Source organism: Canis lupus, chromosome 30 (assembly GCF_011100685.1).
Source record: "Canis lupus familiaris isolate Mischka breed German Shepherd chromosome 30, alternate assembly UU_Cfam_GSD_1.0, whole genome shotgun sequence".
In the NCBI taxonomy this organism is placed as follows: Eukaryota; Metazoa; Chordata; class Mammalia; order Carnivora; family Canidae; genus Canis; species Canis lupus.
The window spans coordinates 39,858,353-39,885,481 of record NC_049251.1 but is presented as its reverse complement, the minus strand read 5'-3'; the positions used below and the strand labels follow the sequence as shown (position 1 = coordinate 39,885,481).

Here is a 27,129-nt window from a genome sequence, read left to right as displayed (position 1 = left end):
ACTATTATGATGAGCATGGAGTAATGTATATAATTGCTGAATCACTATATTGCACACCTGAAACTGATATAACACTGTGTGTTAATTACACTGGAATTTAAAAACATTTTTTTTCATTATGAGAAACAAAAATGTTAAAAGGATCAACGTATGATTTTCCTGGATTCGGTTTTCTGGGTATCAAGCCTTCCTAGATTTGTCTCTTGAGATTCTTTCACTCTCCTGGTTCCCCATGGGGCTGATACAGATAGGGACAAAAAACATGTTCTGTACTGGACGATTCCATTTACAGAAATTTAACTACAATTAAATCCAAGGGAAAGAGGCAATATAGGCCTGTTTTCTCTGAGTCAAAAGTATGATTATAGCTTCATGTGACTTGGCCTAGTCCACAAAGGCTCAGGTTTCACTTATAAGCTTAACTGAATAATAAATTGTTCCTCTGCCTTTTGCACATAACTGAAGTAACACTAAGTCTAGTTGATCACCTATCTCTGGAATATCTCTCAACTCTCCTTGTTGCTACTACTCCAGTCTGAGTAGCCATAATCTATAAACTATATTGCTGCACCTTATCTTCCCACATTACAGCCAGGAAGATCTTTTAAAATCATAAATTTGATATGTAACTTCCTTACTTAAAAATCTTTTATGGCTCAAAATAAAGTCTAAAGTTTTTACAATATCCACAGAGCCCTACATATTCTAGTCCCAGCCGACTTCTCTAGCCTTACCTCATGCTACTTTTCCCCTTGTTCTCTCCATTCCAGTCCCATTAAACTCTAAATTCCTTGACTATACTGTACTCTCTTCTACTTCCAGGTTATCACATATACTACTGCCCTCTACATGAGGTTACTCTTTTATTCTCTGTCATGCCAACTCCTACTTGATATTTCTGTCTCATTTAAATATGACCTCCTTGGGGAAGCCTTCCTGGATTCAGCAAATTGGTTGGTTAATGATGCTTTTTATATTCCCAAAGTATTTTAGGATGACTGTATTTTGATGACACTTTGTACACTGATAATTATTGAACATCAATTTTTCCCATAAATGCACTATATACCTCATCAGGACAGGGGCTGTGTCTGTTTCCTTCTCCACAACAGTCCTAGAGCTTGTGCATAGGCTCAGATATTGTGCAGTGATTTCAAACGAAGGATTCTTGAAACAAATGAACATGGCGGGGGGGGGGGGGGGGGGGGGGGGGGGGGGCCGGGGGAAGAGGCAAACCATAAAACAGACTCTATAAACTATAGAGAACAAACTGAGGGTTGCTAGAGGGAAGCTAGGTAGGGGGATGGGTTAAATGAATGATAAGTATTAAGGAGGGCACTTGTGATGAGCACTGGGTATTCTATGTAAGTGATGAATCACTAAATTCTACTCCTGAAGGGGCACCTGGGTGGCTGAGTTGGTTAAGTATCTACCTTCGCTCAGGTCATGATCCCAGGGTCCTGGGATCAAGCCCTGCAAAGGGCTCCCTGCTCCACAGGGGGCCTGCTTCTCCGCTCCCTCTGCCTGCTACTCCCCCATACTTGTGTGCTCTGTCTCTGTCCAATAAATAAAATCTTTAAATAAAATAAAATAAATAAGTCTACTCCTGAAACTAACACTACACTATATGTTAACTAAATAAATTTAAATAAAAACTTGAAACAAAAAAAAATGTTTCTAAAATAACTTTGATCTCGCATTACTCCCCAATCAAAAATCATCTATTTTTCTCATTGCCTACTACCTTAAGAAAAAACACTATCCCTTTCCCTAACTTATTTTCCCTTCACACATGCTCTGTACTTCAATAGCTGTCTTAACTTATTATCTTCATCTAAAAGGCCAACCACTTGTTTAAATCCATCACATCTTTAAACGTCTCTTCTACATCTTCCATGAAATCTTTCCTGAACTATCCTATACAAAAGAAGATGATCCTGTCCTACTCTAACACTTGCAATATTTTTTTGTGTGATAAGTTCTATTTTATCCCACCCTTAGACTACAAAGTCATGAGAGTAGTAAATAATATCCTATTCAGCAATTAAATCTCTGTGCTAGATAAAAGTGTCCTGCACTAGTATTTGTAACTGAACTGAATGAGAAATACAGATCCCAACTTGCAGATCTGTACAAGTTCCAAGTTAAACTTAGGTCAAGTTCATCGTCAGTTTCAATTGCTGCTTTTCAAAGTGCTGGCTGCTATAAAGACCAGAGTTCATTACCTGCTTTGAGCATCTGTCTTCTCTAGCTTTTCCTGAAGTTGAATCCAGTCAATCAATGCTTTGAAATCTCTTACATAGTTATCCAGCATCATTAGCACCTCCTAATTAAAACAAACAACAATCATTAAATTCCATTCTGAGAAAAGTTTTAAGAACAAACTTTAGACTCAAGGACTTGGGAATTAATAATTTTTACATTATACGCCTCATTGAGAAAGCAACAAAACCTACTGAACTATTAGTTTTTTGTATGTATCTTGTTTTATTTTTACTCTCACTGTGCAGGAAGAAGTTAGTAAAGCTGAGAGTTTAGAGGTCAAGAGATGGTACTGATAAGCCTTCTCAAGATCCCCCTCAAATGACCATTCTTTTAACCTTTTATTATTAAGTTTGATAAAAAGTAAAACGCATTAAACAAATGTACAGATTAATTATTCCAAAGCAAAAACCCATGCATCAAACCACCCAGAAAAATGCTAATTTCCAAAAGGTACCTGGCACTGCCTCCTAATCACTACTCTAATCTTGCTCCAAGGCAACCACTGCTTTGACTTCTGATAGATTAATATTACCTGACTTTGAAATTCATGTAAATGAAATCAAGTTATTTATTATTTTGTGACTTTTTGTTCTTTTGTTTACTAGGTTTCATCCATATTGCAGAATGAATATGCAATTCATTTACTGTCATTCTCTAAGGTCACTACTGAAGAGTATTTTATTGAAAGCATATTTATTCAATCTACAGTTCAAGAACATTGAGATGATTTTCAAATTATATGCTGTTATTTATGTACATGTCCTCTGCATGTATGTATGCATTTCTGTTGAGAATAAGCCCAAGAATGGCATTCTGAGTCACAGGATGAGCATATGTTCTACTCTAATATATAATACCAAACTGTTTTCTGAAATAGTTGCCCTCCCCACCAGCAGTGTATATGAGTTCTCCTTGCTCCACTCCCTCAAAACTACACTTGGTATTGTCCATTTGGGGTTTTATTTTTAACCTGAGCCATTCTGGTTGATGGTTTTGTAATGGCTTCGTTTTTAATATACTTTTCTAAAACTACTATGATTTTTCAGCCCTTTTTCATATGCTTATTAGCCATCCTCATTTTGTGAAGTACCTAATTCAAGACTCGAGCCCAAGTGCCTATTAAACACTCTTGCCTTTTTCTTTTTGATAGGAAGGGGTTCCTTACATCTTTTGGATATGAGCCCTTTTTTTTGGTTATATGTGTTGCACACATATACTTGCCTTTTCACTCTCCTAATGGAATAGAATCTTCTGATGAACATAAATTCCTAATTTCAAGGTAGTCTAGCTTCTGACTCTTTTATCTAAAACTGAGACTATTTGGGTCCTTTTTAAGCAATTATTTTCCTCCACAGGTCAAGAAGATATTCCCCAACATTCTCTTTTAGAGCATAGGTCTTTTTCTGGAGTTTCTCCTCTGTTATATTGGTCTGTTTATTCTTGTACCAATATCAAATTAACTTACACTGCTGTAGCTCTAAAATAAAACTCAAGGGGTGCTTGGGTGGCTCAGTCAGTTAAATGACAAACTCTTGATTTCAGCTCAGGTCATGATCTCAGAGTTGTGAGGCCAAGCCCGTATCAGGCTTGGCGCTGGGTGTGAAGCCTGCTTAAGATTGCCTCTCCCAACTCTTAATCGTAGGAAACAAATTGAGGGCCACTGCAAAGGAAGGGGAGTGAAGGGATGGGGTAGGTAGGTAGGTGATGGATATCAAGGAGGGCATGTGATGTAATGAGCACTGGGTTTTACATAAGACTGATGAGTCACTGACATCTACCTCTGAACACAATAATACATTATATGTACTACCCAGTAGAGTAAATCTTCCAACCATATCTTTGACTGCAGGGTGGCTTAGGCTAATGCTAGCTCTTCACATTTCCGTAAAAATTTAGAATCAGTTTGTCATTTCCCAGGAGGAAAACTTGGAATTTTATTTGCAATTGCATTGATTCTATAGATCAACTAAAGGAAAACTGACATTTTAAAAATATTGTCTTTTCTATCCTAGAAAGAAATGTATATAAACCTGTATGTACTTGTATTTTATTCAACGTCTTTCAAAATGTATGAGTTTCCTGCGTAGAGGTTTTGTACTTTTTTTTTGCACATTTTTTATTAGCTTTAGCCCTAAGAATAAATGATACTTGCTTTAAAATTTATTTTTCATTTTCTGTTACTGTTGATTTTATATTTTGAACTTATATTCAGCAATTTTAACTAATTCAATTATCTAATAATTTCTCTTTAGATTCTTCTAGATTTTCTAAATATAAAATGTAAATATGTCATCCGTCAATAATAACATTTTTCTTTCTTCCTTTCCAAGCCTTATATACTTTATATATTTTTCATAGTTTCCTGTGTTGGCTAGCATCATCAGTACAATGTTGAATACAAATAAAGACTTTGTCTCATTTCCAATTTCAGAAGAAAAGTTCTCAACATTTCACCATTAAGTATGATGTTACATAGGTCTTTTGGAAGATTCCTTTTTTTTTTTTTTTTAAGATTTTTTATTTATTCATTTGAGAGACAAAGAGAGAGCCCCAGTAGGAGGAGAGCCAGAGGGAGAGGGAAAAGGAGACCACCCTCTCCTCCAGCAAAGCTGGGAGCCTGATCATGACCCAAGCAGAAGGCAGACACCTAATCAACTGAGCCACCCAAAAAACCCTAGAAGGTTTCGGGGTTTTTTTTGGGGGGGGGCGTTTTTTAAAGATTTTATTTATTTATTCATGAAAGACACAGAGAGAGAGGCAGAGGGAGAAGCAGGCTCCATGCAAGGAGCCTGATGTGGGACTCAATCCCGGGACTCCAGGATCACGCCCTGGGCCAAAGGCAGGCGCTAAACCACTGAGCCACCCAGAGATTCCGGAGCCCTGGAAGTTTATATCAGTAACAATGTTCCCTTTTATTCTCAGTTTGCTAGTTTTATCATGAATAGGTCCTAAATTTCATGAAATATTTTTCCTACATCTATTAGGACAATCATATGATTTTTTCATCTTTATCATATAAGCATTGCAGTACTAGAATGAACTTAACTTACTGTAATGTATTGCCTGATATCTGAATCACCAGATTTAATATATCAGTATTTGGATATCTGTACTCTTGAGTGGTCTATATTTTCTTTTCTCATAAAAGCTTTGGTTATCAAGGTTATCCTGAAAAAAGTTCTCTCTTTTTCTATGTTCTGCAAAAGTTTGCATAATACTGGCATTCTTTTTCAGTTTCTTTTGTTAAGATATTCACACACCATAAAACTTATCATTTAAAATTGTACAATCTGGTTGGTCACTTTTAGTACATACTCAGCATTGTGTAACTTTCTAATTCCAGAACGTTGGCATTATCCCAAAAAGAGACCCAGGCCCATTAATAGTCACTCCCCACCTTCCTCTCTCTCCAACCCTTGGAAACCACTAATCTACTTTGTCTCTACAGATTAGCCAGTTCTGGACATTTGAAATAAACAGAATCATATAGAATACGGCCTCTTGTGGCTGGAATTTTTTACTTAATGTTTTCAAAGTTCATTCACCTAATAGTATATATCTATACTTCACTAGTTTTTATGACTAAATAACTTCATAAGTAAACACAGTTTTTATTCATTTATCAGTTGATGGATATTTGGCCTGTTTTCCACTTTTCCCCCCATTATGAATAACGCTGCTATGAACACTCATGTACAAGTTTCTCTATGAACATATGTTTCTAATTCTCTTGGGATTTACTAAGTTGTGGATTTACTAAGTCATATCGTAACTCTAAATTTAACGTAAACTACCAAAACTTTTTCAACAAAAGTTACACCATTTTACATTCTGACTAGCAATATATAGGCACATCTCATTTGATTGTGCTTTGTTTTATTGCAGTTAGGAGATGCCACGTTTTTTACAAATTGAAGGTCTGTGGCAATCCTGCATTGAACAAGTCTATCTGTATCATCTTAACAGTGTTTGCTCACTTCATGTCTCTGTGCTACATTTTGGTAATTCTTCTAATATTTCATTGAAACCTCAGATGGGGGATCCCCGGGTGGCTCAGCGGTTTGCCTTTGGCCCAGGGCGCGATCCTGGAGTCCCAGGATTGAGCCCCGTGTCGGGCTCCCGGCATGGAGCCTGCTTCTCCTTCTGCCTGTGTCTCTACCTCTCTCTCTCTCTCTCTCTCTCTATGTCTATCATAAATAAACAAATCTTAAAAAAAAAAAAAAGAAACCTCAGATGATTGTTAGCAATTCTTAGCAATAAAGTATTTTTATTTAAGGCAAACACATTGTTTACTTAAACATGATGCTCCTGCACTTAGACTACAGTATAGTATAAATATAACTTTTATATGAACTGGGAAACCAAAAAATTCATTTGACTCACTTTATTGTGATATTTGCTTTATTGCGGTGGTTTGGAACTGAAGGATGTCCAAGATATGTCTATATGAAGGTTTAAATTATTCACATCCTCAGGAACACTTGCTACTTTCTAATTTGTTGAGTCTAGTCATCCTAATGAGTGTGAAAGTGGTATTACTGTTTTATCTGCATTTCCCTGATGACAAGAATTGATGAGCATATTTTCATGTACGTATTGGACATAGCATACCTTCTCTGAAGAAAGATGTATTCAAATCATTTGCCCCCCCCCCCCATTTTTCTAAGAGAGAGTGATGGGATAAGGTGAGAGAGACTCTTTTTAAGTAGGCTCCCAGACCAGAGCAGAGCCTGATGCAGGGCCTGAACTCACAACCCTGAGATCATAACCTGAGCTGAAATCAAGAGTCAGACATGTAACCAACTGAGCCACCCAAGCTCATATTTATCCTAGGTTATTTGTTCTTTATATTTTTGAGCTGCAAGAGTTCTTTATATATTCTGGATATTAGACTGTTATAAGATACATGGCTCAAGGGATGCATGGGTGGCTCAGCCAGCGGCTGAGCATCTGCCTTTGGCTCAGGGTGTGATCCTGGTCCCAGGATCAAGTCCTATGTCAGGCTCTGCGAGGAGACTGCTTCTCTCTGCCTGTGCCTCCACCTCTCTCTCTGTATCTCTCATGAATAAATAAATAAAATCTTAAAAAAAAAAAGATACATGGCTTGAAAATATTTTCTCTCATTCTGTGGGGTTTCTTGTCACTTGATAGTGCCTTATAAACACACATAAGCTTTTAATATTAATGAAGTTCAATTTTCTATTTTTTCTTTGATTATTTAAGTTTTGAGTATCATATCTAAAAAACTATCGTCAAGCCCAAGGTCACAAAGACTTACACCTATGTTTCCTTTAAAGAATTTAATAGTTTTAGCATTTACATTTAGGTCTTTAACCATTATTTTGTTATTTTTTTGTATGTGGTGTGAGGAAGGGATCTAAATTCATTCTTGTGACTATCAAGTTGATCCCAGCACCATCTGTTGAAAAGACTATTCTTTCTTCATTAAATGGTCTTGGCACCCTTGTCACAGGGGCGCCTCTACCCCTCCCCACCTCATGATACTGCTCTTTCTCTAAAATAAATAAACAAATCTCAAAATAGACATCAGTGGTTTGTTCCTGATCTTGGCAGGGAAATCTAATTTTCTTCTTTAGGTAATCTATGTTATATTACTGTGACACTACATTCTACACATCTGGCAAAGATTTTTTTCTTGGCACTAATTAGTGTTGCATATTAACGGCAATGAAAACTAATATAAGAAAAGATTGTAAAAGCATAGACCACTGAGATCCACTCCATTGCCCAGAAAGAACTGATCCCAAGTGTAAATGTGTGTGTAGATAGTGGTTAATTGGCTATAGTTGTCATTTAAATGTATAAGACAAAGAACTTTAAAGTGTATTCACTTTATTAGTCTCACACTATTCTCACCTTATTATAGAGACATATCAGTCTCATTTTACTATAAAAAGCAACTTTCCATACTCCCAAAATGATCATCAAAAAATACCAACCAACTACAAAAATGACCATTTGGATTATAAATATATATTACTTTTCCATAATTAAGTCTTACTGACCTACTATCAGTGGAACTCAAAATCTCAAAAACATTAACTCATAAATATTTTTTAAAATATAGATATACTTTGGAAATCAGACCCAAAACTAATAATAAATGTATGCCAAATTAGACACAAATGAAATATAGTACCAACTTCACTTTAGTCACAAAAGTTATATTCTAACTTAAAATATTTTTCTGAACAAAGAAATATTGTTTATTTCCTTTCAAAGGTAATCCTTAGTGCCAAATCACTGGTAATAAAAGTTTTCTACAATCAGGAAGAGGAAAAATTTTTAAATGTACTTGGCTTATTACTCAATTCTACAAATATAATTCAAATTCAATTAAATTCAACCTAAATCACCTACATTAGGCACACAGAAAGATACAATCCAGAATAATTTATTTCAATTTTTTTTGCCTTCCCTTTTTGCTTAAAAAAAAAAAAAAAAAAGACAAAAAGAGAAAGAGGAAAAACCCTCTACAGGCAAGAATATAAGCAACTATAACTTCTGATACTAGTTGGCACAGTGAAAGAACATTTGGTGGCTTAACCTATATTAAGGAATGTTTAGCACAATGTTATCAGAAATGATCAGAGTGGTACCATGCAGCTGTAATCCGAGTCTTGTTTTATAAACAAGGGGAATACAAACAAGACAAGCAGCTGGAGCAGCCTCTTAGTCACTGATGCACATCTTTCTCCCTACAGCTATGAAGGCCATTTTGTTAAACAGGATGAAACAGAACAAAAGTGCCTCTGAAAGTAATGTTATAAGCATTCAGATAACTACATATAGATATACAGCTAAAATTACCAATTAGTTTACCAATTGGCTGCAACGGATTCGATTGGTTTGTAATTCTAGTTACTGGCGCATAGAGCAGGATGGTTGGCGCCATGTCTTTGTCCTCCTGACACCCAATACTAGTGCACAGGCCCTTGGGCCCAGGACATCAACACAGCCCTCCAATTCAGCTACAGAAATGAGCACAGTGGTGTACCCCTGTAGTGATGAAGGGATGGAAACATGCATCACACGAAGTCGGTGATAAAGGGAATCTTCTAAGAGAGAGCTTTAACGAACCAAAATTTTAAAAGCATTATTTTTAAGAACTTATAAGAACTTAAGAACTAATTTTTTAAAAGCTACTAATGGAATAAATAGTTCAAAAGGGAAATCACCTGAAAGGAAAATGGGAAGTAAACCACTTTCAAAACTAATATTATCATTCACAGTCATCTTTAACCTTCAATCATTCTTCTCTTTCAAATACCTCCCCTTAATTTTCATTATAAGCAGTTTGGTTTTAAAAAAAAATACAAAACATATTCAATGAATGAAAACCTAGAAGTGAAAATCTGCAAATGGAAATCATTCTCCTATAATTTAATCTTTAAGTTAAAATGGATAAATAAAATTTGCAGTTGCCTAGGTAATGATACAAATATTTTACTACAGTGGCTAATTTTTATCTCAACCCATTTGCAAATTGGCCCAAGTACACACTTTTGTCTTATGGTACTTCCCACTAAGAAAACTCAGAGACCTACTGCAGCTAAGAATAAATAAACAAAGATGCTAAAAAATATTTTGTTACAAAGCTCAAAATAACATATTCAAATTCCCCACTGATGCCTGCATGGTTACCTAAACATCTGTTTATGGCATTTCTTTGCCAGAATATTTTCCCCATGACAAACTAAAAGCTTACAGGCTGTAGGTCCTTAGCCCTCATCTATACCAAAGTCATTATTTACAAACACAAAGGTAGAATAAGGTCTGGTGACTTTTTTTAGCTTTGCAGAAACATTGAACTAACTGCTATCCCATGAGATCTACTACCTTCCCTGCAAAGGACAGTACAAATACCACATGCAAAAACTCTTCTACAATCCTACAGCCCAAAGTTACCTCTCCTGCCATAAATATTACCAATATAACTAATGGGAAACTCCTAAATGCTATTCCTGAACCTGAAAAGAAGAAAACACTTTTTTCCCTCATGCCATTTATTTGTTATATGCATCTCACATCCTAAGAGAAAAATACCATGATGTATTTCTAAAATTTTAACCTCCACTGAGTCACCATGCATGGAAGAGCAAAATTTATTTCAAAGACATAAACAGACTCAGCAATCAAATCTCAAATTCTTTTTTATAATCCTGAGGAATAACAGAATTATAACCTTTGCTGTACATCTTGTGATCTGGACACCAAGAAGATCTATGTTCTGTGCTGCACTCATTATCTTGGTAAATTTCTACGATTTCAAAAAAACAGTGGAAAATAATTGAAAAAAAATTTAAAAAACAGAATCCCTCGATGAAAAATATAAATAACCTAAGATAATATCCATAGCAGGAATAACATAGATACTCCTTTCTAAAAGAAAATCTTTAAATAATTTTTTTTAAACTTTGATTTTGGGACACGTGAGTGGCTCGGTAGTTGGGCCTCTGGCTTTAGCCCAGGGCGTGATCCTGGAGTCCTGGGATCAAATCCTACATCGGGCTCCCTGCAAGAAGCCTGCTTCTCTCTTTGCATATGTCTCTGTTTCTCTCTGAGTCTCTGTTTCTCTCTGTGTCTCTCATGAATAAATAAATAAAATATTGGAAGAAAGAAGGGAAGGGAAGGGAAGGGAAGGGAAGGGAAGGGAAGGGAAGGGAAGGGAAGGGAAGGGAAGGGAAGGGAAGAAGGGAAAAGAAAAGAAAAAGAAAAAAAAGAAAAAGAAAAAAAGAAAAGAAAAGAAAATTGTGACCAAACTACTGGCACCACAGAATGAGACCTGGTAAAAGCAACAGAAAAGACAAAAGACAAAACCAGAAGGATTGTTTTTTTTTTTAAGATTTATTTATGGGGGCATGGGGAGTGGGGGCATCAGAGGGAGAGGGAGAAAGAATCTTAAGCAGACTCCACCCTGAGTGCAGATCCCAATGCAGGGCTGGATCCCACAACCCTGAGATTATGACCTGAGCTGAATCCAAGAGTCAGATGCTTAACTGACTCTGCCACCCCGGCATCCCAAAAAGCAGTCGCATTTATAATGGGCCTCATCATCCTGACAGGAGACTAGCTGACGAAGCCTTTCCTGAGATGTTTGGGTAGGATAGCCCTTTATAACTTTTCTGAGAGGAAGTTAAATTCCCAAGTCTGTATCATCACCTCTCTATGATCCTTTCTCATTCATGTTTCTCATCCAGGGTGTAAGTAGAATAGAGGTTAATCAAGAATCTGTGATACATCCTTTTCGGGTCATAATCATCTTTAAGAATTTGATGAAAGTCATGGATCCTCTCCTCAAAATATAAATGAACAAAATAATTTCAATATCTTCAGATGATTCACAAACACAGGTCTAGGAACCCTAGGTTAAGAATTCCTATTCTAGGCATTTTTCAAGAGACACCACATCAGACCACACAAATCATGTCTCAGAAGTTTAAAAAGATGGACATCACACAAAGTATTTTCTCTAAGCAAAACAGGTTAACACTCTGTCTCTCATGAATTAAAAAAAAAAAAAAAAACGGTTAGCATTAATTGTTTACTAAACTAAAACTGGGGGCACCTGGGTGGCTCAGCGGTTGGGTGTGTCTGCCTTTGGCTCAAGGTGTGATCCTGGGGTCCTGGGATCAAGTCCCACATCGGACTCCCTGCATGGAGCCTGCTTCTCCGACTGTGTCAGAGGCCTTTCTCTCTCTGTCTCTCATGAGTAAATAAATAAAATCTTTTTAAAAATATAAATAAACAAACAAACAAACCTAAAACGTCAGTTCTTTGAAACAATCAACAAAAATGATAAGCTGACTGCAAGCAGGATGGGCTAAGAAAAAAAGAAGATTCAAACGACTAAAAGCAGTCCAGTAGTTTACCAACAGTTGGATAACTCAGATGAAGTGAACAACTTCCTATAAACATAAAACCTAACAAGACTAAATCATAAAGGAATAGAATGTATGAATAAACTGGTAACTAGTAAAGAGATTAAATCAGTAATAAAAATCTCCCAACAAAGAAAATCCCTGAAGTTGATGGCCTCACTGGTAAATTCTACCAAACATTTAAAGAACTAATACCAATCCTTCTCAAACTTTTCCAAATAATGAAAGAAACAAATACTTCCTCATTCATGCTATGAGGCCTGCATTACCCTGATACCAAAGCCAAACAAAGACACAAGAAAATAAAACTACAGATTAGTAACATTTATTAAAATTCATGTAAAAATTCTCAACAAAATACTAGCACACAGAATTCAGCAGCATATTAAAAGATCATGACCAAATGAGATTTATTTCTGGAAGCCAAAGAAGGTTCAAAATGCAAAAAAAAAAAATTTAAAATTTAAAAAATTTAAAAAACCTGATCAATATAATATACCATATCAACAAATAAAGAGATAAAACAATCATCTCAATTGAAGCAAAAAAGCATCTGACATGATAAAAACATGATAAAACACTCAACAGACTAGGAATGGAAGCAAATTACCTCAATACAATAAGAGACATATGTGAAAAATTCACAGCAAACATCATACTAAATGGTAAAAGAGTGAAAGTTTTCCTCTTAGAGCAAGAACAAGGCAAGGAGGTCTGCTTTTACCACTTCTGTTTAATATAGTACAGGCAGTTCTTAGCCAGAGCAATTAAGCAAGAAAAAGAAACAAAAGGCATGCAAATTGGAAGGAAGAAATAAAATGATCTGTGTGAAGATAATATGATCTTATATATGGAAAAGTCTAAAGACTCAACCAAAAAAAAAAACAAAAACAAAAAAACAAAACAAAACAAAACCTACCCTTTTAGGGTTAATAAATAAATTCAGTAAATGGGCAGGATATAAAGTCCAAAACAATAATCAGCTACATTTTTATATACTGACAATAAACAGTATGAAAAGAAATTACCAAAAGAAATTCCATTTACAATAGCATCAAAAAGAACATAATACTTAAGAGTTAATCTAACCAAGAGGGTGAAATTTCCATACAATAAAAACTTCAAAAACACTGCATAAAGAAATTAAGGAAGACACCAAGAAATTAAAATACATCCCACATTCATAGAAGACTTAATATAATTAAAATGTCAATACTACCCAAAGCAAGGTACAAATCCAATGCAATCCTTATCAAAATCCTAACGATGTGTTTTACACAAACAGAAAATACCATCCAAAAGTTCGTATGAAATCTCAAAGGAACCCAAATACCCAAAACAATCTTAAAAAAGAACAAAAAAAGCTCATCCTTCCTGATCCCAAAACTTACTGTAAAGCTACAGGAATCAAAGCAGTGTGGTACATAAACACAGACATACAGACCAATGGAACAGAAAACCCAAAAATAAATTGTTACATATTTGGTCAAATGATTTTTGACAAGGGTGCCAAGATCATTCGGTGGCGAAAGAACAGTCTTTTCATTAAATAACACTGGGAAAACTGGACATCCACATGCAAAAGAATGAAGTTGGACCCTTACCTAAATCCACACACTAAAATTAACTCAAAATGGATCAAAGACCTAGAGGTAGGACATAAAACCATAAAGCTCTTAAAAGAAAACACAGGGCAAAAGCTTCATGACACTGAATTTAGTAATGATTTCTCAGATATGATATCAAAGCCACAGACAACAAAAGAAAAAATATACAAAATGGACATCATGAAATTTTAAAAATTTGGGGCATCAAAAGACATTAGTCAGAGTAAAAAGGCAACCCAGAGAATGAGAGAATATATTTATAAATCAAGTATCTGACACGGGATTAACATCCAGAATATATGGAGAACTCCTAAAACTCAAAAAAATAAAACAGACAACCTGATTTTAAAAATGGGCACTACAATGGAAATCTACTTGTTCTGCGGTCACCCAAGACCCACTTCTGTCTCCTGTGCTCCTGTCTTATTCTGGGGAAGAAAATCTTTTTCTGCAATGAACACAGATTTATGCAGATGGTTTACATGAGATTCGTGTTAGGTAAGTAGTTTGCTACCTTTTTTACATTTCTTTTTCTGTTCTCTATACTGCTACTGTGGTTTATGATTTCAACTTGAACATCGGCTGGCAAAAAACTACTGTAAAGAGCCCCTCTCTGATAGCTCAGAGAATACTGCAAAACAGGTGGGCTCCTGAGATTGTAAGAGTTGGATTTGAGAGACGGAGCACATGAACCAGGCTAATGCAATCTTGGGACAAATCTGCCATGATTATCACTCTGTGACCTGAAGCCTTCCTGAGCAGAGCCCCGCACATTCTTTCTGTTTAACCACATCCTCAAGTATACCCTTGGGGCATAACATCCATGATCTGCTCTGGAGATATGACTGTACTCCCAGCCTCAAGAGCTACAAAAACAGGTTTTATAAGAGGTAGGATTTCAGAGACCTACTAAACCTGCAGGTGCCCAAGACATGCTCCTGTTTGTAAATCCTGTTAATAAATCCTTTCTTACAAAAGAAAAAAAGAGGGGGTCAAGGCGAGTAGAGGGGTAAAGAGGGGTAAACAGACGCTACCTCCAAAGACTTATGAATGGCATGGCCACTATGCATATTAAAAGGTCTTCAACATGACTAATAATTAGGGAAAAGCAAACTAAAACCACAAGGAGATAAACCATTTTCAATCCATTGGGACAGTGACTATCAAATATGCAAAAACAACAAGTGTTGGTGAGGATGTGAAGAAACTGAAACCCTTGTGAGCTGCTGGTAGGAATGCAAAACAGTACAGCCACTGTGGAAAACAGCATGATGGTTTCACACAAAATAAAAAATACAGTGACATATAACCCAGCAATTCCACATCTGAGTATATACCCAAAAGAAGTGAAAGCAGGGTCTCGAAGGGGTATTTGTAACAGTCAAATTCATAGCAGCATTATTCACAATAGCTAAAATGTGGAAGCAAATCAAATGTCCATAAACAAATACTTGGATAAGCAAAGTGGGATATACACATACAATGGCATATTATCCAGCCTTAAAAAAAGGAGTAAATTCAGCCTGAAAAAGGGAGCACATTATGCTAAGTGAAATAAGCCAGGAACAAAAAGACAAATACTGTATGATGATGATTCCATTCACATGAGGTACTCAGGGTAGTTAAAATAGAGTCAGTACTAGGATGGTGGTTGTCAGGAGCTGAGGGGATGAAGAAATGGGGAGTTAGTATTTAATTGGAATAAAGTTTTAGTTTTACAAGATTAAAAGAGTTATGGAGGGATCCCTGGGTGGCACAGCGGTTTGGCGCCTGCCTTTGGCCCTGGGCGCGATCCTGGAGACCCGGGATCGAATCCCACGTCAGGCTCCCGGTGCATGGAGCCTGCTTCTCCCTCTGCCTGTGTCTCTGCCCCTCTTTCTATGTGTGACTATCATAAATAAAAATTAAAAAAAAAATAAAAATAAAAAATAAAAGAGTTATGGAGATAATGGTGATAGTTGTACAACATTACGAAAATATTTAATACCATTCAGCTGTACACTTAAAAATCGTTAATATGGTTAAGTTTTATGTGTATTATACTATGATTTCTAAAAATAGGGGAAAAAATAATCCCTACTCCAAAGGTTCAAGAAAAATCTTATTTAAATTTAAATTTTTTCTCAATCTTGGTACCTATTTTTCCTCTATTTCTTTTCAGAAGCCTCTCAGTCCTTCGAATACATGTCCCATCAATAGAACAAACACCTATAGTCCATGAACAGTTGTCATAATAATATGCTCATCCCTAAAACTGTATCTCTTAGAATTTCTTAGAAATTCAAAACAAAAGAGAGCCTTCAAGAAACCGAAATGGCAGTTTCCTCAGTTCCACAGTTATCTAATCCCAATATGCTAATATCCCAATGTTTAAGACAACGATGCCCAAGTTGCTTATAGTTCTCTAAACTTCATACAAAATTCACGTCTAAAAATGGATAGAAAAGTATACCCAGAAAGGCCCCCAAAATGCAATTATGCACGTAATGAATTCAAACAAAATGACATCAAATGGTGATGCATTTCAACCTCCAGACACTATTTTTGTGCCAAAATGACTTGAACAAACATCCACTTTCCAATCTCCTACCTAATTTCTTCTCTTTAAAAGCAAGAGGTGGCTGCTACTGAGATCAAGTTCAATAAAATTGTAGAGAATAGCTTATTTCACCGTACTGCATTACCCAGGTTCCCAAATGAGAGACACTAATCCATTTTCAATAAATAGTTCCCAGTTGAACTCTGAAAGCCTCCCAAATTCTAAAGAAATGCTAAAATTTGGGTTTGGATGATGAGGATTTGTCTTTCCTAAACTACTCTAACTCTAAGCTCTTTATACTACAGTATAATATAGTATGTAGGCAAGTTAGCACTCATCATAACAAGCCTGGAAGAGTCAACTCTATAGGAGACCATTTAGTAGGAGGTTTTTTTTTTTTTTTTATGATAGTCACAGAGAGAGAGAGAGAGAGAGAGAGAGAGAGGCAGAGACACAGGCCACAGGCAGAGGGAGAAGCAGGCTCCATGCACTGGGAGCCCGACGTGGGACTCGATCCCGGGTCTCCAGGATCGCGCCCTGGGCCAAAGGCAGGCGCTAAACCGCTGCGCCACCCAGGGATCCCTAGTAGGAGGTTTTAAAAGCCAACACAATAAGTCTATTCTGGATTCAGAAAGCTATGCAGATAGAACCAATAAAAAATTTTATCCTAAGGGAATAATATGATTAGAACTGTACTTTATAAAGATTGTCATTAGTAAGAAGACCTGTAAAGGAGGGCGGGGTGGGCAAGAGGGGCATACTCAAAAGGACAAGACAACAGTTTACCATAGAGTCATAAGGGGGTTTTTTTTGTTTTTTTTTAAGATTTCACCCATTTATTCATAAGAGACACACAGAGAGAAAGAGGCAGAAACAGGCAGAGGGGAGAAGCAGGCTCCATGCAGGGAGCCCGATGTGGGACTCATCCCCAAACTGGGATCACACCCTGAGCCAAAGGCAGACACTCAATCACTGAGCCACCCAGGTGTCCCTCATAAGGGTTTTTAAATGCAAACATATTGGAGAGGGGCAAGATGAGGGAAGAGTAGGGGTCCTCAACTCATTGGTCCCACAGATGTACCTAGATAACTTTCAAAGTATCCTGAACGCTTGGGAATTCGACCTGAGATTTAGAGAGAGAGCACCTGGAACAGCTACAGAGAGAAAAGTTTTCACTTCGAACAAGGTAGGAAGGCAAGAAAAGTAAAAAAGAAAAAGGTGGGGGAGGAGAACCATGACTAGCAGGGCTAAAGCAGATCTGCGAAGCCTCTGGGGCATGAGCCCAGCCCTGGAGAAGCAGGAACTTTAAAAATCTGCACCTGAGTTCTTCCTGACAGAAAAGAGCTCAGCAGGGAAATAGGGCAGAATGGCAGGAGGGGCATTGAAGCCTCAAGATTCCCAGAGTCACTGTAAGAGAAGGGGCACCCTGAGGAAAGCTCACGGCAAACCGTGGTCCTATCTCAGTAAAAGGCTGGAGTGCCACAGGCCTCAGGGCATTGGGGAGAAGCCAGTTGGTTAGGTGGGGGGCTCTGGGGCAGCCTTTAAAATAGAGCCCGGTAACAGATGGAGGTGGCTGTAATCCACTCTGTTCCCTTCGGGAGAGGCGGTCCCTGGGAGCGTGGGTCCAGCGGCACCAGGCCCTGGACACCAGGGGCCCCAAGTGGACAAAGCCAGTGATGCTCCATTCCCCCCATATCAGGTGGAAGCGGGGAGGGCACAGGACAGTGAGGACTCTCCTGCCACTGGGTGCCCCCCAGCTGTGCAGATCAGCACACCTGTTCCAGCCCCTGGAGCATCTAGGCCAGTGAGGACTGGGAGCTGTGGTTAGTTACTCGTTAGCTGTGGAGCTCGACTCTAGAGCTGGAGATCTGGCTGTGGCCATTGTTGTTGTTCCTCATTTCACCTTGTGCCTGAGAGGGGCTGGACCACCAGAGAACAAAGGCCTCACAGGTAAACATTTCCCTGAGCCCAGCACCTGGCAGGGGGCGGAGCATCTCTGCCCAGGTACACACACCTGAGAATCAGCACAGCAGATCCTCCCCCAAAAGAACTGCTGGAAGAAGAGAAGAGCAAGTTTACTGGACAAGCAGCACTGGAAAGCTCCAGGACTGAGGGAAAATAGTATATAGAACTAGAGGGTCCCTTTTTTTGTTGTATTTTCTTTTTTTCTCTTTCCATTACACTGGTTTTTAAATCAGACTAAAAATTTCCAGTATTTTTTCTCTTTTCCTACCTTAACTACAATATTTTACCAATCTTCATTTTTAAGTATTTTCCTTTTTCATTTCATATTTTTTAAATTACATGTTTTAGATATATTTTTCACTTCTGGATTCCCTTCAATGTATTCAGTTTAATTTTGGGAGATATAGAAGATATGGGTATTTGTTTTTTGTCTTTTGTTTTTTCTACCTCGTTTTGTTTTACAATGGTGGAATCTAGTACCTTCTAACACACAACCAAAATACATGCAGAACCAAGTGGAACACCATGTTGGTTCATTCTGTGAGATTATATTCTCTTTTCCTTCTCATTCTGCCCCCCCTCTTTTATCTTGTTTATGTTTTGGTGGTCAATGGTGGGGCATTCTATAAGTATAGCTGGTTTACATAAATTTAGGACTGAAAATCTGCTAACATACAGAACTTATTACACTCAGAACCAAGAGGATCACCCTCTATGACCCCTCAGGATAGACCACATTCTCTCTCCACTACCACTTACTCACCACATCATCCCCTGCCTTTTTTTCTCTTTTCTTTACTTTTTTTTTCTTTTATCTTGGTCTTTGTTTTCAGTCTTTGGCTTTTTATTTCTAATACTTTGTTTTAAAATTTGTCTTTCACTTTAGTGGTCCTTTTGTTTTATTTTCTTCTGTTCTTTTTCTCTATTTTCTAGTCTCTGACCTCTTCGGAATCACCCAAGGATATATTTTACTTACGTCGTGGTTGATATTTTTAACTCAGCCTGCTCATACAGCCACTCTGCACAGGACAAAATAACTAAAAGGAAGAAGTCACTACAAAAGAAAGAATTGGAAATAAGACTCTCTGCCAGAGTTACAAAATTAGGATTTACATAGGAGGTCAAAAAATTAAATTCAGAAGTACAATTATAAAGCTACTTGTGGCTCTGGAAAAAAAGCGTAAAGGACTCTAGATACATCCTTACTGGAAAATTGAGATCTACTCAGGCTGAAATTAAAAACAGATTAAATGAGATGCAATCCAAACTGGATGTTCTAACTGCTAAGACTAATGAGGTGGAGGAGAGAGTGACTGACATAAAAGACAAGTTGATGGAAAAGAAGGAAGTTGAGGAAAAAAGAGAAAAACAGTTAAGATCCCATGAGGAAAGGCTTAGAGAAATAAATGATAGCTTGAGAAGGAAGACTATACATCTAATTGGGGTTCCAGAAGAGGCAGAGAGAGAGAGGACCTCAAATTATATTTGAACAAATCATAGCTGAGAACTTTCAAATCTGGAGAGGGAAACAGGCATTCAGATCCAAGAGACAGAGAGAACCCCTCCCCCAAAAAATCAATAAACCATTCAACACTTTGACATTTAATAGTGAAACTTGGGGATCCCTGGGTGGCGCAGCGGTTCGGCGCCTGCCTTTGGCCCAGGGCGCGATCCTGGAGACCCGGGATCGAATCCCACGTCGGGCTCCCAGTGCATGGAGCCTGCTTCTCCCTCTGCCTCTCTCTCTCTCTCTGTGGTGTGACTATCATAAATAAATAAAAATTAAAAAAAAATAAAATAAAATAATAGTGAAACTTGTAAATTCCAAAGATAAAGAGAAAATTCTTGAAGCAGCTTGAGACAAGAGAATCTTAATTTATATGGAGAGAAATATCAGACCTCTCCACAGAGACCTGGCAGGCCAGAAAGGGCTGGCATGATCTATTCAGACTCCTAAATGAGAAGAACCTGCAGCCAAGAATACTTTATCCAGCAAGGCTATCATTCAGAATAGAAGGAGAGATAAAGAGCTTCCAGGATGGGCAGAAACTGAAAGAATATGTGACCACCAAACCAGCTCTGCAAGAAATATTACAGGGGACTCTGTAAAAGAAACAGGGAGCCCAGAGAAACAATCCACAAAAACCAGGACTGAAGAGGTAATACGATGACACTAAATTCATATCTTTCGATAGTTATTCTGGAACATGAATGGGCTAAATGATCCCATCAAAAGACACAGGGTTTCAGACAGGATAAAAAAGCAAGACCCATCTATTTGCTATATACAAGAGACTCATTTTAGACCTAAGGACACCTCCAGCCTGAAAATGAAAGGGTGGAGAAACATTTACCATTCAAATGGTCCTCAAAAGAAAGCTAGGGTAGCAATTCCTCATATCAGGTAAATTAGAGTTTATCCCAAAGACTGTAGTAAGAGATGAAGAGGGACACTATATCATACTTAAAGGGTCTATCCAACAAGAAGACCTAACAATCATGAATATTTATGCCCCTAATGTGGGAGCTGCCAAGTATATAAATCAATTAATAACCAAAGTCAAAAGATAGATAGGTAATAATACACTAATAGTAGGAGACCTTCAACACAGCACTCGCAGCCAATGACAGATCTTCTAAGCAGAACATTACCAAAGAAACAAGGGCCTTGAATGATACACTGGACCAAACAGATTGCACAGATATATACAGAACTTTCCATCTAAACGCAACTAAAAAAAAAAAAATGAAAAAAATAAAAAAAATAAATAAATAAATAAACGCAACTGAATACACATTCTTCTCAAGTGCACATGGAACTTTCTCCAGAATAAACCACATACTGGGTCACAAATCAGGTCTCAACTGATACCAAAAGATTGGGATTGACCTCTGCATATTTTCAGATCACAATGCTTTACAACTAGAACTCAATCACAGGAAGAAATCTGGAAGAAACTCAAACACATGGAGGTTAAGGAGCATCCTACTAAAAGAGGAATGGGTCAACCAGGAAATTAGAGAAGAATTAAAAGGATCATGGAAACTAATGAAAATGAAGATACAACCATTCAAAATCTTTGGGATACAGCAAAAGCAGTCCTAAGAGGGAAATACATTGCAATACAAGCCTTCCTAAAAAAAATTGGAAAAAAACTCAAATACACAAGCTAACTTCACACCTAAAGGAACTGGAGAAAGAACAGCAAATAAAACCTACACCAAGCAGAAGAAAAAAGATAATAAAGATTCAAGCAGAATTCAATGAAATAGAGACCAGAAGAACTGTAGAACAGAGCAACAAAACCAGGAGCTGATTCTTTGAAAAAATTAATAAGATAGTTAAACCCCACCCCCCAAAAAAGATAAACCCCTACCCAGCCTTATTAAAAAGAAAAAAGACTCAAATTAATAAAATCACGAATGAGAGGAGAGATCACAACCAATACCAAGGAAATACAAATGATTTTTTTAAAGTATCATGAGCAGCTATACACCAATAAATTAGGCAATCTAGAAGAAATGGATGCATTTCTGGAAAGCCACAAATTATCAAAACTGGAACAGGAAGAAATAGAAAACTTGAACAGGCTAATAACCAGCAGCAAATTGAAGCAGTCATCGAAAACCTCCCAAGATTCAAAAGTCCAGGGCCAGATGGCTTCCTAGGGGAATTCTGTCAAAGGTTTAAAGAAGAAATAATACCTATTCTGCTAAAGCTGTTTCAAAGGATAGAAATGGAGGGAATACTTCCAAACTCGTTTTACGAGGCCAGCATTACCTTGATTCCAAAACCAAAGACCCCACCAAAAAGGAGAACTATAGACCAATATCCCTGATGAACACAGATGCAAAACTTCTCACCAAGATACTGGTTAATAGGATCCAACAACACATTAAGAGGATTATTCACCATGACCAAGTGGGATTTATCCCCGAGATGCAAGGGTGGTTCAACATTCGTAAAACAATCAACATGATAGATCAATCAACAAGAGAAAAAACAAGAACCATATGATCCTCTCAATAGATGCAGAGAAAGCATTTCACAAAATACAGCATCCATTCCTGATCAAACTCTTCAGAGTGTAGGGATAGAGGGAACATTCCTCAATATCCTAAAAGCCATTTATGAAAAACCCACAGCAAGTATCATTCTCAAGGGGAAAAAACGGAGAGCCTTTCCCCTAAGATCAAACACGACAGGGATGTCCATTCTCACCAGCACAAGTAGTTCTGAGAAATGTTTAGAGCAATACAGGCCTACCTCAAGAAGCAAGAAAAATCTCAAATAAACCATCTAACCTTACACCTAAGGAAGCTAGGAAAAGAACAAACAAAATCCAAAGAAATGATTACAAGGAAGGAAATAAAGATTACATCAGAAATAAATGATACAGAAACTAAAAAAAAAAAAGAACAGATCAATGAAACCAGGAGCTGGTTCTTTGAAAAGATCAATAAAATTGACAAACTTCTAACCAGGCTTATCGGGGAAAAAAAAAAAAAGTAAAAGGACTAAAATAAATTACAAATGAGAAAGGAAAAATAACAACCAACACCACAGAAATACAAAAAACTAAGAGTATTATGAAAAACTATATGCCAACAAACTGGACAACCTAGAAGTGGATAAATCCCTAGGAACATATAAACTAGCAAAACTGAAACAGGAAGAAATAGAAAATGTGAACAGCCTGATGACCTGCAAAGAAATTGAATCAATAATAAAAATTAAAACAAACATACTCCCCACAAACAAAAGCCCCGGACCAGATGGCTTTACAGGTGAATTCTACCAAATACAACGAAAAGTTAAAAATTATTCTTCTCAAACTATTCCAAAAAAAAGAAAAGGAAAGAAAGTTTCCGAAAATCATTCTATGATACCAGCATTATTCTGACACCAAAACTGGATAAAGACACAACTAAAAAATAAAGAACTACAAGCCAATATCCCTGATGAACATAGATGCAAAAATCCTCAATTAAATGCTAGGAAACCAAATTCAAGAATACATTAAAAAAATAATTCACCACAATCAGGTGGGATTTATTCCTGTGTTGTAAGGGTGGTTCAATATTTACAAATCAAACAATGTAACACATTATCACACCAAAAAGAGAAAGAGTAAGAACCATATGACCATTTCAAGAGACGCAGAAAGAGCATTTGATAAAGTACAACATCCATTATTGATAAAAATCCTCAACAAAATAGGTTTAGAAGCAGTGTACCTCAATATAATAAAAGTTATATATGAAAACCCCACAGTTAACATCATCCTCAATGGGGAAAAACTGAGTGCTTTTCCCCTAAGGTCAGGAACAAGACAGGATGTCTACTCTCACTATATTTATTCAACATAATCCTGAAAAATTCCTAGCCACAGCAATCAAACAACAACAAAAAACAAAAGGTATCCACATCAGTAAAAGGCAAAAAAAGAGTGTCCAAAGGGAAAAAGGACAGTTTCCTCAAACAAATGTTGGGAAAACTGAACCATTCTCTTGGACCATATACAAAAATAAATTCAAAATAGATTAAAGTCCTAAATGTGAGACCTGAAACTCTAAAAATCTTAGAAGAGAACACAAGCAGTAACCTCTTTGAAATATGCCATAGCAACTTTTTCTAGATAGATCCCCCAAAGCAAGAGAAACAAAAGCAAAAATAAACTAGTGAGACTACACCAAAAATAAAGATTCTGCACAACAAAGGAAACAATCAACAAAATTAAAAGGCAACCTATGGGATGGGAGAAGACATTGGTGAATTACATAACCAATAAAGGGTTAATATCCAAAGTATATAAAGAACTTCTACAACTCAACACCCAGAAAACAAATAATCCAGTTTAAAAATGGACAGAAGACATGAACAGACATTTCTCCAAAGAAGACATACAGATAGCCAACACACACATGAAAAGATGTTCATTATCATTTACCATCAGGGAAATGCAAATCAAAACTACAGTTAAATATCACCTCACACCTGTCATAATGGTTAAAATCAACAACACAGGAAACAACAGGTACTGGTGAGGATGTGGAGAAAAAGAAACCTTCTTACTCTGTTGGTAGGAACGCAAACTTGTGCAGCCATTGTGGAAAACACTATAGAAGTTCCTCAAGAAGTTAAAAATAGGGCAGCCCTGGTGGCCCAGTGGTTTAGCATCGCCTTCAGCCCAGGGCGTGATCCTGGAGTCCCGGGATCAAGTCCCGCGTCAGGCTCCTTGCATGGAGCCTGCTTCTCCCTCTGCCTGTGTCTCTGCCTCTTTCTCTGTCTCTCATGAATAAATAAAATCTTTAAAAAAATAAATAAATAAAATCTTAAAAAAAAAGTTAAAAATAGAACTACCCAACTATCCAGAAATTAAACTACTGGGTATTTACCCAAAGAATACAAAATCACTACTGCAATGGAATACATGCACCCCTACATTTATAGCAGCATTATTTACAATAGCAATGATATGGAAGCCCCCCCCCAAGTGTCTCATCAGTTGATGAAAGGATAAAGAAGATGTGGTATATACATACAATGAAATATTAGTCAGCCATAAAAAGGATGAAATCTTGCCATTTGCAATGATATAGATGGACATAGAGAATATAATGCTAAGTGAAATATGTCAGAGAAAAACAAATACCACATGATTTCACTCATAAGAAACAAAACAAAGGAACAAAGGAGGAAAGAGAGAAACCAAGAAACAGACTCTTAATTACGGAAAACTGATGGTTACCAGAGGGGAAGGGATGTGGGGTTGGGTTAAATAAGTGTTAGGGATTAAGGAATACACTTGTCAAAAAAAAAAAAGGAATACACTTGTCATGATGAGCACCATGTGACGTAAGGAACTGCTGAATCATTATATTGTGCAGCTTAAACTAATATAACATTTTTAAAATGTTATGCTTACACATATATACATACATACATAAATAAGAATGAAGTATGGTATAAAATGGCATGATGTTTACTCCTAAGAACTAGCCTTTTTTTTCTCTATTTATTCATGAGAGACAGAGAGAGAAAGAGGCAGAGAAACAGCAGAGGGAGAAGCAGGCTCCATGCAGGGAGCCCGACGTGGCACTCGATCCCGGGACTCCAGGATCATGCCCTGGGCTGAAGGCGGCACTAAACCGCTGAGCCACCCAGGGATCCCCAGAACTAGGCTTTTAACTCAGATAAATCAGGTTTGACTAACCCCAGTAACAGTTATGACATGGTACCTATGAGATCAAGTTATTAAAAGTTCTTCCAAAAAAAAACAAAAGAAAAATAATCTATGCTCTCCTGAGTAAAATATGAGAACCAGGTTTAAGAAACAAAGATTTGTCAACCAGGAAATCATCAATTAAGTGTCATGTTAAATAGACTAAATAGACTAAAATGAAACTCATCTATCTCTACAACTTTAACAATTAATGCTATCTTGTACAATGTTATAAATATAAAAGAAATTATTGGGATCCCTGGGTGGCACAGCGGTTTGGTGCCTGCCTTTGGCCCAGGGCGCGATCCTGGAGACCCGGGATCGAATCCCACGTCGGGCTCCCGGTGCATGGAGCCTGCTTCTACCTCTGCCTATGTCTCTGCCTCTCTCACTCTCTCTGTGTGACTATCATAAATAAATAAAAATTTTAAAAAAAGATTTAAAAAATTATTTAATCAGTCAGCAAAATTTTATTGTAAGCCTACAGTGAATGAAACAGAAAAGAATAACTAGAATAAGACTCAGACGACCAGATATAGATAGAGGAAAGGATAGTTATTAATGGAGTGGGAGTAGGAGAAATGTGTGAAGGTAGTAAAAAGGTACAACCTTCACAGGGCACCTGGGTGGCTCAGTCGGTTAAACGTCCAATTCCTGGTTTTAGCTCAGGTCATGATCTCAGGGTCGTGAGATAGAGTCCTGCACTCAGATGGGAGTCTGCTTGAGATTCTTTACCCCTCCCTCCTTCTCCTTGCTCCCCTTAGACCCTCCTCCTCCCCCTGCTGATGGGCAAGTGTGCACCCTCTCTCTCAAATAAATACACAAATAAATATAATCCTTGAAAAAAAAAAGGAACAAACTTCTTGTTATAAAATAATTAAGTCCTGGGATTAATGTACAGCATGGTGACTATAGTTAATAATACTGTATTATATATTTGAAAGTTGCCAAGACAGATCTTAAAGGCTTTCATCATAAGAACGAAAAAAAATAGTGACTGTGTGGTGATGGATGATGTTAGGCAATGGTGAGGTAACCAAAGCCCATTCCTATAAAAGCACAGGTGAGTTCTTAACCTATCCTTGTGCTAAATCTCATGTTCTCTGTAAGCCAATTTCAATACTTGAACTATAAAGGGTTACAGGCAAATTAAGCAAACAACACAAAAGAGAGATTATATATTAATATTGCACAAAATAGAATTCACAAAGAAAAACATTAAGATGGACAATGGTGCCACCATTTTTATACTGAGAAAATGTTAAACTTAAAATGAAAGTATTAACTCATATAATACTTTATACAAGTGAGAACAAGACAACAGAATGTCTAACACAAAAATTCTTAGAAACTGAAAGAGATATTGAAGAAAATGCAGTAGTAGTGAAAGACTTCAAAATATCTGAGTATCTGACAGATGAGGGAGGTAAAAATCAAGTATGTATTTAGAGTATCTAAATAACTCTAAAAATATAAACTTATCACCTTCTATCCACAGGGAATCTAAACATTCCTACCATATCCAAGGAAGATTTGCAAACACTTAGCTTCTCTACTTTCTCTGTATCTACTGGGCTTACCCAATAGTCATTTCCTTCCCCATCCAGCTTAATTTCCATGGCCCA

The 27,129-nt window shown here is 37.1% G+C and overlaps 1 protein-coding gene across 9 annotated transcripts in view; it reads right to left on the bottom strand.

Annotated features, from left to right (window-relative positions):
- The window catches only part of SCAPER (S-phase cyclin A associated protein in the ER), a 432,460-nt gene that overhangs the window by 363,390 nt on the left and 41,941 nt on the right, over nucleotides 1-27,129 (bottom strand). For all 9 annotated transcript variants that reach the window (XM_038581073.1, XM_038581077.1, XM_038581076.1 and 6 more), the window contains one exon: nucleotides 2,226-2,326. In XM_038581073.1, the coding sequence (XP_038437001.1) occupies nucleotides 2,226-2,326 (101 nt within the window). The remainder of the gene's footprint in view (nucleotides 1-2,225; nucleotides 2,327-27,129) is intronic.